At 35.5% G+C, this 12,209-nt stretch overlaps 1 protein-coding gene across 1 annotated transcript; it reads right to left on the bottom strand.

The window, feature by feature from the left end:
* On the bottom strand, positions 1 to 811 carry LOC148801135 (uncharacterized). The gene is made up of 4 exons (XM_088900324.1): positions 799 to 811; positions 446 to 702; positions 325 to 381; positions 1 to 282 (listed from the first exon to the last, which is right to left on the bottom strand). The coding sequence occupies exons 1-4, from the start codon at positions 809 to 811 to the stop codon at positions 1 to 3; spliced, it is 609 nt and encodes a 202-aa protein (XP_088756450.1).
* Positions 812 to 12,209: the final 11,398 nt, after the last annotated feature.

Genomic DNA, 12,209 nt, shown 5'->3' with positions numbered 1-12,209 from the left:
CTACAGTCGGCTAAGATCATGTTGATTTGCCAGGGGGTGAGGTAAAGTCCCCAACAGAGAATTAATGATTATTTGCGCATCTCCCTCAAAAATAATATGATCCATATTCAAATCAGTTGCCAAGTTCAAAGCTTCCAATAGAGCCCAGGATTCACTTTCCAAAGGGGTGCAGGAAGCGAGATTAATAGATCGAGCAACAAGAAGATCCCCCATATGATTCCTTATGATCACACCAGCCCCAACTTGAGACAACGTCGTAGCACCATCAAAGTTAATCTTCAGCTAACCTAGAGGAGGATTTGTCCAAGAACTAAAATGGGATACTTCCTCAGAGAGTTGAACGATGAACCCAGAGTCACGGTAAGAAGCTTGCTGCGCTTCCTGCAGAGAGACAACGATTAAAAGGAGACTTTTCCATCACCAATTTGCATCTAGCTTTCCACACCATCCACATAATAATAGCTCCTTTTGCAAGCATCGAAATCTTAGAATCATGCTTTGGGTTATCCAAGGAGAACCAATGTTTAACCCAGTCTTTGATAGGCCAATCCGGATGGATAGCTGTTCTTAAACCAATGGGGGAAGCAAACCAAATCACTTGAACTACAGTGCACAGGAAGAGAATATGAGATATTGATTCATTTGCTTTGTGACAGATTTCGCAAATGGGATCAATCTTGTTAACCCTTTGGTTAAGTATCTCTTTAATTGGAACTCAATTCGTTAGACATTTCCACAAGAAAAGGTGGGCTCGATGGGGAATATTTTTGAGGGCCCAGAAGGAATTCCAAGAGAGACCTTCACAAATCATACGACTGTTTGAGTGTTGAGGGCTAGTAGACTCCAAGAACTTACCAGCCGAGGAGAGAGAAAATTTGCCATGAGGAGTGAGTTTCCAAACTAGTAAGTCAGGATGCAGATTGCCATGAATTGGAAGGGGAGTACGGTGAATTGCTTCAGCTACCTTAGGGAGGAAAAGCGAGTTAATCAAATTGTGCCTCCACTGAGAAGAGTTCTGATCAATTAATCCAACAACCTTACCAGAATAGTGAATGTTGGCCTTGTTTAAGTCACTAGGACTCTAGTTTTCCGACCACGGATCTTCTATGGCATTAATACTCCAACCATTGCCCACCATCTGATGAATATTTTGAATAATTAGTTCTCTGCGTGAAAGAATAGCAGTCGAGATACTGAAATTGCACCCTTATTCTTCTAAGTCCAAAAGGACCGACCATGTTTCATATATTTTCCCATTAAAACTTGGGTCCAGAGCTGATTTGAAGACAAAAATCTCCAAGTCAGCTTCATGAGGAGAACCACATTAAGCTTTTTGATGTCTTTAAATCCTAAACCTCCCATATCTTTGTGTTTGGCTATTGAGTTCCAAATCTTTTAAATAGAGTTTCTTATCACCTTCATTATTACCCCACCAAAAGTTTCTCAGTAGGGCATTAATACGATCCACACACTATTGGGTCACTTGTGGGGTAGATTGGGACAGATTCCAAAACATTTTTAATTAAAATACCTCTACCTGATTGAGAGAGAGAAGCTTGGATTTCCAATCTTTAACCTTTTGAGAGATTTTTGAGATAACATCCTACCAGTTTTCTCTATTGAATTTCTTGTCTTTCAGATAGGAGCACATGTAATATTTTTCATTGCAAGAGATCACTCTAATTCTCAATGAAGAACTTAGGATTCTACGGATTCTCAATGAATGGCCTGTCAAACCGTTATTAGTTTATAATAATTATTAAATAAAATACTAAGGAAAATAAATTAGTTATGATACTAAAATTTTAGTATTAGATTGCTATCAGGTCGAGTTAATGAATATTTTGTGTTGACAATGATTTGCAACTAGAATCCCATGATTTGGGTCACCCAACAATAGAGGATTGTTCTCAATCATCTTGAGCCGGTTCCTGAGATGGTTGCACAGTTAAGTAATTTTGGTAATTATTAAATTAGTTAAATTTTCTAATTTATTAAATTAGTTAATTTTTCTAAATTTATTAAATAGTTAAATTAATTTGGGAAATATTTTTTATATTTTCTATAATTCCTGATACAATTGAACATTATTCAGTAACTATCAACACTTAAACTATAATTTTCTGTAATTTCGGTCAATTGGAAATTTAATTTCAAATATTTTGGTAATTTTATTTCACAATTTTTCAATGGAAAATTAATTTCAATAAATATCAATTTATTTTTTATATTTTCAGTAATTTTTATATTTACTATAATTTTGAGCAATAATTAGTGATTTTAGTAATGTAATTACTAACTATTACTGATTTTGGTAATTTAATTTAGTGAAAGTTAAATCATAAAATTTTCAACAATTCAAATAAATAATTGGAAATTTTCAATAATTTCCATAATTATTGGATACTACATTTATAATTGTCATAATTATTGGAACTATATTTATGGGTTTAGGGGATGACCCTCCTGTCGGAACGGCAACAAACGGGTTTGGGGCGGGGATCATACTCCTCTTCTCCGACCCCGAGTTATAAACCGATACCCATCCCCGTGCCTGATCCCCATCGGGAAAAAAAATTATTTCGGCTCCACCCCTGGTCCTTGATAGAGACGGGTTCCCATTAGGGACCAAAATCTCTGATTTTTTTAATTAAAATTTGTTTTTAGAAAAATCTTTATTTATAATAAATGAAAAAGTTACAATGCAAATAATATTTTAAAACATTTTGATATATATATAATATAATATAAATAATATTATCAAATAACATAAATAATATTATATATTTAATATAATACACACATGTATATAATTAGGGTCAAGACAAGGTGTGGACTTCACTCCCCGTCCCCACCTAGTGGTGCTAAGTTTTAAGCCCTATAAGCCCTAACATCTTTTTCCTGTGCCTCACACGGGGCCCGCTGGTTCATATATAAACACATTATTTATCTATATCTAGACAATTAACTAGTGGTTCTAACTAGATAATGAGCTGTTTTCTAAACCAAATCAAAACTATCGATTTTTTTTTTAAATCGTGAATCAAAAATTGAACCGGATTCAATTGGTTGATCAATCCAGTTTTGATTGGTCGTTTTTTTATTTTTATATTTTCAATATATATTATAAAACTACACAAATATATATAATATAAATATAAATATATAAATTATATCATAAATGATATAAATATATAATATATAATTTATTTAATATATTATAAATAGATAATTAAAAACAATATATTTATATTTATATTATATGATTCATTTAACCACCAAATTTTCTTTTAGGTAAAGCAAAAACTGAACTGATACCACCGGTTTTTGCAAAACACTAAACCAATCGATTTGATTAACCAAAATTTTCGATTCAATTTCCTCGATTCGTTTTGGTTTTTCGGTTTTTGTTGAACACCCCTACAATTAACAGATGCATCAGCAATATAATCCACATGTTTTTTCTTTGAACTTTTACATCTCTCTATAAGGTTGATTTGTTATTAACTGTTTTGGGTACCATGCCTTTTCACCATAATGGCTTCTTTTTTTTTAATTATTTTTTTTTCCAAATACTAGAATGTGAAAAACTGAAAATGAATAATCCTATGCCATAAAAATCAAATTGTGACCCCACAACCCTCTTCTATTAGCATACGTATACCTTTGATGCCCTCTATTAGAATAAAATGAGATAAGGTTTTCCTATACATAATGAATTTCATTTGCTAATCTAACTTTTTTTTTAATTCTGTATCTCTCAAAAAATTAAAAAAAAAATGTGAAATTCTACATTTTAACAACTCATAAACGTGCTTCATTACTGAATGATGAAGTACTAAGTATTCGGGTGATTATCTTACCCCTAAAAGCTTTTATCATATGGCCATTTACTATTGAATGTAAGTCGCTTTTGAATTTTTAATCCTTTTCTGCCTTTCGTTTTAAGCACCTCTTTTAGAAGTTATCAAACGCCCGGCCCTACATAGGATCCTTTTAAGCTTAGGCTTTGATAATGTGGAATCTATAAATTGAATTTCACATGTAGCCCATGTGCAAACATCATAGTTGGAATCTCAACCTTTTATAAAAGCTATAACGCTTCTTGTGTAGACCCAATATGTCCAAAAATTAGTTATTACCAAAAAATATCTCCAAAATAAGGGAAAGGCCGGGCTTTAGCTCAACTCGGGCCCGATGCTAAGAATTGGGGCTAAAGCCCGAGTCCAATCTCAAAAATTGGGTTGGGTTTGGGTTATTTAAGGGCAATGCCCAAGTCCAACCTGAAAAAATAAAAGCCTAAACTTTTGGGCCCAAGCCCACCTCGAGGACTCAAAATCCAAATTTAACCGGTCCATAATTATAGACTGGTTAAATTACACCCCTACTCTAAAATAACAAATATTTATATTACTATTAAAAGTGAGAATGAGAATGTGGATGGAAATGTAATTTTCCCAACTACTCTTCTCCTCATTCACACCTCTCTCATTTAAGTATTATATTTAAGATATTAACTCCTATTAGCATTCATTAATCTTATTCATGATTACAACACCCTTATTTTTTAATTTGGTCATTTTCTAATTGTGAGGGTAAAAAATGTAATTTGAACTTCCATATTTCTCTACATTCCATTCCCTCTCGTTAAGTCTTATACTTAGGTTATTAACTCTCATTATTTCATTGAATCCTACATTAATTAATTGTATTAAAGAAAAATAAGTGTGATAAAGAATAATTACTTTTATTAGTGATAGAAGTAAAATACAAATTTAAAACCAACCCAAAAATGGAGTTGTTTTCATGTTTAGTGGAGAGACAACAACTCAACCTTTTGGGTCAAAATATGTCAACCTTTGATGTCATAATAATAATTAAAAAAATGAAAACACACTTGATGTTGCGCAATCCGGGCACTCCTAGCTAGCTGCTGACTGGCTCCTATCTGGCAACGGATGGCACCTGAGAAGAAAATGGTGAAGAATTCCCGGGGGACTTGCCCGGTGGGAATACTCCAATGCTTAAGTTAGAATGCTGGAGAAAATAGTGAAGAGTGTAAAAAAGGCTAAGAGTGTAGGTCGCGCTAGATCATTGGGTTAGCTCGAGAGCAAGTAAGTTCAAGATAAGATCTTAGATGTTCAAGAGAGCTTTCCTTCAATTAGGGGGCCCTTATATAGGCGTTCTTGTCAAATCAGGCGTAACCGCCACTAGGCTTCTGTCGCAGTCGTTATCTGTCAGGGCTGTGCAGGTAACCGTTGCAGGGTACTACCCAATCGGGTAAGTGACATGTCCCGAGAGGATAGGCACGCCACCATCTGTCGAGAGACGTGGGTGCAGTCTGTCGAATTGGCAGGGACTGCACCATCGGTTAGGAGACGTGGCGCAGTCTGACGGGTATGGTCTTGTCAGATAGAAGCTTCCTGAAAGCATCGCGTCGCTTAGTCGCGAGCTATCCTATCGCGTAACGAGCTATTCTATCACGAGCTACTTTGTGGCGAGCTCTTTGGGGTACTTCGAGGTGACTCCTCTCATGGTTGTCTTTGGGGTAATTTATCTGCCTAAGTGTTGGAGCGAGCTGGTAATTCTAGCTCGCGAGCTGGGATAGACTTGTCTTGGAGTATTCCCTTTCAGTAGCTCGGGGGACTTCGAGCTCGCGTCCCCCTATAGCGAGTTATGGTGTAGCGAGCTGCCCTGTGGACTGGTTACTTAGTCACGGTCAGGCTATGGTGCTGAGCTATTGCTCGTGCTAAGTCATGTCCACGTGTCATCGTCTCAAGGGGTCAGGTCAAATCACCCTCCATCAACACTAAAGTATAAAAAACTCTTGTAGAAAATACAAGGTCACATCTCTAATATCATATATTCATCATAGTATGATAAATAAGAATAATTTTTATAGATATAGAAATATAAAATAAGAGTAAAAAATTTTGGAAAAATATTATTTACTATAATCATCATGAAAATTGCCACATACAATTCAGTAAGTTGATTAATTTCACCTTTTTCTAATATAAATCCTCTTGGTGCACACAGTTTTTCTAATATTCAACATATAATGATCAGAATTTTTTGTTAGTAAGTGATCGTGCAAACAAGAACAATGTCCTTGATATTAATTTAAAATAAGCAATAGTTGATTTCATGTTTTTTTAAGTACCCATAATGAATATTCACCCTAATGTGAAAAAAGAAATGATTTACTCCGTGATAGGGGTGATCATTTCAGCCCGACCCAGAAATTCCGGGCTTGGGCCTGGGTTTTGTGTTCAGGCCCAGCCTAGGCCCGGGCCCACATCAGGCCCGCAAATTTAAGGATTGGGATTGGGCTTAATACTTCAAGTCCAATTCGGGTGTGGCCCGGTCCACATATATTTAAATTTACACATTTTGTGTATAATGTATACATATGTATACAAGTTATTTTACATTATGTTGTATATTTTATATATAAATATTATAGCATGACATGTATAATTTATATTATATGTAATATTTTATATTAAATAATGTATAAAATAAGTTTATATGCAAGTTATGTTATTTAATATAAAATATTATAAATATGTAACGTTTTATATATGAAAGACATTGGCCCAGAATCAGTTCCGGCTCGGCCCGGGGCCCGTGTAAACCTGGGCTAGGGCTTATGTTTCAGGCCCAGAACCCCGGGCCAGGCTGGGCCCGGGCCTAATCTATAGCCCTTATCATAAGTGCAGAGCCCGACAAGGCCTAACCCGGCCCGGGAATGAGATTCTTGATTTGCAAAAAAAGAGAGTGCAGTGGTTCAAGAATACATTATAACCATAGACACATATACCTACATATACTCGTATTCCATCGAAAGAAAAGGAAAAAAAATTATAGTTGTATCAATATCAATGCATACTTGTGGTGTCCTACTTTGGGACAAGAGTTCAAGTATTTCATTTGAACTGTACACAAACTAGTTGGATTGCCATTAGGGGTGGTCACCAGTCGAGCTCGAATAGTTACATACATGCATATAATAATAATAATAATAACAATAACAACAACAATAATAATAATAGCAATATATTATTATTATTAAACATTTTTCTCAAGTCATGTTTGAGTCGAACTGAGCTCAAGTCTCGTACTACCTTGGCGAGCCAAGCTCAAATAACTAGCTATTCGGCTCGAATCAACCCCTACTTGCCATTGAACTTATTTACTATTAGCACTATACCCCTCAATGTTTTATGAATTGATTGCCTGTTTTATAAATGGATCTACCAAGTTTTCTTTTTTGATCTTTTATGGTAATAAATGCAATTTTCTGTAATAATCTCATGAAATTTAGAATTATAACCCAATTATTTAAGAGTCACCTCATTATATTATTGAAAATAGATTAAGATGCTTTTATCACATAAGCATCACCCATAAAAATAAGTGATCTATTTCAAATTGAAGGACCAAAAGAGTAAGAAATAGACCAAATTAAAAGACATATTGGTCATAGCAAGAAATGATTTAATTTAAAATAGACATGGCATTATACAGATGGGAATGGTGAAAACAAGATTATTTACGTAGGGGACCCCATATAGTGAGAGAAAGTGAGAGCACAAATGTGCAACTGTGGCTGCATCTGACCGCAATGAAATGTGAACACCAGTATTGGAAAGAAATAACAAAACATGACATGGACACATCACATCGACTGATTTTCTCATTTCATTGTTACAACATATTTTTTTTCCTTATAATTGAAATAAGACTTGGATGATAATGATGACGATCTCATGATATTATATCTTAAAAAAATATTTCCTTTTTAATTAATCGTAAGTTCTATTTCGAAGTTATTTTTGTTAAAAGGCTTTAAGTCATTCGATATCTTTTCCTTCTCACTAATATTAGTTGTATTCGACATGCAAACAGAACAAAACAAGTTTAATTAGAAAAACCTCCAGATACTGTTCTTCCATTGATGGTAAAGACATAATCATTGTTGAAATGATCTGCAATATTGAATTTGCACTATTATATCCGATAAAGATAAGCCCAAAAAGAAAAAAAAAAATTGTGGTCCAAAACAATATAATTTCTATCCTTATGCGAGCTCCCACATATATGGACCAATGACCACTACCCAAATATTAGGACTGGGCAGGATCTGATCCACTGTGTAAGCATTTCTGGCCTGAGAATTTGTAACACGTGTCTAAGATAAATGCGGTGTACATGATTTTCTAACCCAGATATTTCATTTTCATATTTGCCGACCTGAAATGGTTGGGACTTGAGATAAGATTCAGTTGAATTATTTGGTAAGCAAGCACCAAGTTCTGCCCTGCTTTCCGTAATCAAACTAACATGTAGCGAATATCGCCAAAAAGAACATGTGAAAAAGCAACGCTATTGTCTATACAGTCACTATGTAGCGAGACCACCAGAAAATGGACTAAGTGCACGTTCGGGGGATAATGGAACCCAACGTTCAGTGGCTCTCCTGCCTTGGCTTCGAGATGTCTTGTACTATTATGGGTAAAATTAACTTTTTAACCATATCCAGACGTACGTTCCAAATTAATTGTTGGGAGTCGGCACCTTTAAATCTTTGTGATGGGATAAGAGATCGGATCTTGGTTGAATCTTCACGTGGGAGAGCGAAAAGGGGGACACGTATTGAACATCCGCCAACAAGGGGACATGTGCCAATTATAAAGGTCGGCACCAACACCTGAGCTCCTCACACGAAAGTTCAAAATCAGCCCCCTACAGAATTGCCCCTCACAATGTTTCACAGCACATGGGAGATCCTCACATGAAATGTACCAGACCTCAGTGGTGAACCATGTGTCCCACTTATGAAGAGCACAACCATGGTTTTCAAAATCAGACCAGATCGGTCGGTCGAACAAGAAAAACCAGGAATCGGTTCCACTTTTCCTCAAAATCGTTGATTTTGGTCAATAAACCGCTAAACCAGTCAGTTAACTGTACGAATCATCCAAACCGTTTGAATGATTTTGACTGTTTTTCAAAATTTTTAAATTTTTTTAATTTTTTTTATTTATTTATTTTTTTTGTCAGAATGGGCCAGTCATTCGGATTGACATTCTTCTGACCGGTTTGGTTTTAAAAACTATGAGCACAACGACACTCCCCAATAAGTATTTAAAGTGCCTTTACCCAACCCTATTATCCGCTTGCTCACTTGCTTTTCAGCTTGTTGACCAATTCGTCTTAACTAGTTTGGCGTAGACCTGTTCATGGGCTGGGTAGCCCGATGGGCCGGGCCGAGCATGAACTTTAGCTCGATCCCCAGATGGGCTTGTGCATGAACTTTAGCCCACGGGCTTGACCTCGGGCCTAAAAGCCCAAGCCCGACTATTTTATGGGTCGGGCTCGGATTTGTCACAAAAGCCCAACCTGACCCGACATTTTGTATTTTATTGTAAACCCTAATCGATTAACCTTTCCTATTCCCTCTTTTCATCTTTTATCTTTCTCTCCTCATTCTCACTCTCAATAACCGACACGAATCCAAGCAAGCAGCCAATGTTCTCAGTCTCAGAGGTGACAGGCAAGCTCAAGCACCGACAGACTCAAGCATCGATCGTCTCTCTCTCTCTCTCTCTCAGTTCTCACTCGCACGCACTCGCATATTCTCAGGATTCAAGAACCGTCAAACTCAGGCACTGGCGCCAACCGCACCACTAGTGAACTCAATCGCCCCTCTCTCCGGTGGTGAATCTTCTCTCTCTTGTCTCTCTCGCAGTTCTCATTCTCATGCATTGTTGCATATTCTCAGGAACCAATAAACTCAAGCATCGGCGATGGCGAACTTAGGCACCGGCGCCAGCCGCACCACCAGTGAACTTAATCGCCCTACATTTCAGCCTCTGTTAGGTCGGCTTCGGGCTCGGGCCCGAATTGTAAGCCCGTTGGTCGGGCCGGGCTCGGGCTCGAAAAAATATTGTTAATGAAGAACAAAAACCCAGCCCATGAACAGGTCTAGTTTGGCCTAGCCAATCCTTTTACTTTCTTCGTTGTTTTGAGTGTCAGAGTACTTTTCCTCAAGGACCATCTCAGGCCTCTAACCTTCTGTATGCAAAAATTGTTGGATCCAGTTTAATTAATTTACCTGAGTCATCAGGACACTTCATTTGCTACTCGTCAACCTTAGTTCAACAACATCATTTAGCTTCATGACTTGTCCAAGTGATGGATGATGTAAACCTATCTCTTTTTAAATCAAATCTCAATGTATCCAATATCAACGTCGTGAGATTCTCACTGTAGTAATGCTAAGGGGTTTGGTGGTGAGTAAGATTTTTCTGCCAACTGGTCAATTATATTGCAGACTGATCTCTTATCCACCCGTTTAATTTGTAGTAACTAGCGGGTTGGTGGACAGAGAGCTCCCTTATGTGACAAGGTATAAAGAATAAATAATAGGACTGCAATTTGTAATGTCGTTCATCAAGCTTTGAAGTCCTCTTTTTTTACTAAAATTTAAAATTGCATGGACAGAAGAGGGTATTATAGTTGAACAATTCAAGAAACGGAAGTTGTTTAAAGAGTACAAATATAAATATCTACAGTGCAAATATATACAAAATACAATATTTTATATTCTATATATTTGTATTTGTATTCTTTCCAAACAGAGCTTAAATATATCACATATTTAGTGGAGAATTTATGCATTGTTTAGTGCAAGGTTTTAAAACCATCGTTGACTCGGGCAGTTAAACCTTTGGCCAACAAACCAGTCCTGCTACTAATTTCATTTTTGTCCTAAAGTGTTATATATTTTAGAAAAATACATTAAAATGGTCAAAGAACCGTTAACTCAGACAATTGAACCACTCAATTCGAGTAGCAATTCTTGGGTTGAAGTTAAAAACGCTAACATTCTATGTTCTTTCTTATTTCAAGCTCACTCCTTACTGCCGCTGGATCTCCTTCGTCCATGAACTTGGATGAGACATGATGAAGTTTTCTTTCAATTTCACCTCCTCTCCCTTCTTCCTCTTCTTCAATAATACGAATTCAGAAATAAATACGAGAGTAAATGCTACAGGGCCATTGACAAAATTTTTGAAAATAGATATCAAAAGTGACAATTTCCCTAGATTTTCTAGAGATGAAAAATATGCTTAAATTGATATTTTGAAATGACAAAGGGTTTATGCACATTTTCTCCTATAGTTTATTTATTTTCTGTATCTTTTACCAGTTAATTATTATTATTATTATTATTAAGTCATGAATTGACTCATTCGATGTAGATAATTGAACCATTGACCTAGAAACCGGAGGCCAAAGTACTTCAATTTCCAGATCAGTTTTGCAAACCTTGATTTAGTCATTTCTTGAGGCAATATTATAGCAAAGCTAGGCTTTGAAAATCAAGAAATTAGAAGGGCAAAACACCTCGAAATGTTGTTTTCACTAGAATCCACTTTCACGATAACCCGAAAAAGCAGAATGTTACTTAAATCAACCCAATCAAATAAGATTTTAAGTATCAAAACAAATCAATTAAGATTTGTTTTTTTCAAAAAAAAGCAATTAAAATTCTGATTACGCAAAATCAAAATGCATGCATGGCAATGATGTAGCAGCATTTATTAAGAAAACAGCCAAAGTACCAAAATCCTACTCATAAAGCTGTCTCTAAGGTGGTGTATGGTGCTGTGAAATTGTGGAACAGTTTCACTACTACATAGGCATTTTGAGTTATCAAACCATAATCCTGCTTTTTTTATTTTTTATTTTATATTTTTTTGAAACATAATCCTGTTTTTTTTATTATTTTTGAACCATAATCCTGTTTTTTTTTATTTTTTATTTTTTTGAACCATAATCCGGTTTTTTATTTTATATTTTTTTGAACCATAATCCTGTTTTTTTATTTTATATTTTTTTGAACCATAATCCTGTTCAATTGAATTGATTCACAACTTTTTATTTATTGCTCTACTGAGAGTGGCTTTGAGGAAAACATTATTTGGATGTTTCTTGAGGAAGTATTTTAATTGTCCTATGTGATAACCTAATCAGCTATCAAAAAAAAAAGTCCTTTGTGATACCTAGAGGTGTTTATGGATAATAATCAACAATAAATAATTGTGACATTATACTTTGTGTTCAAATTATTTTTTCCTATTTTTTCATGCTTAAATAAACTAAGGGGATCATGGCCATTTAAAAAAAAAACGGTGTTA

This window comes from Nelumbo nucifera, chromosome 3 (assembly GCF_055504915.1).
Source record: "Nelumbo nucifera cultivar China Antique chromosome 3, China Antique-T2T, whole genome shotgun sequence".
In the NCBI taxonomy this organism is placed as follows: domain Eukaryota; kingdom Viridiplantae; phylum Streptophyta; class Magnoliopsida; order Proteales; family Nelumbonaceae; genus Nelumbo; species Nelumbo nucifera.
Note: the sequence above shows the minus strand (reverse complement) of the source record. Positions and strands in the feature narration are given on the sequence as shown.

Excerpts from the sequence above, each read along its gene's own strand:
- LOC148801135 (XM_088900324.1), bottom strand. Across the intron at positions 382-445 it reads GAGCTATTATTATGTGGATG|GAAGCGCAGCAAGCTTCTTA; the intron begins GTGTGGAAAGCT and ends GTCTCTCTGCAG. Across the intron at positions 283-324 it reads TCGTTCAACTCTCTGAGGAA|CTGAAGATTAACTTTGATGG; the intron begins GTATCCCATTTT and ends CCTCTAGGTTAG.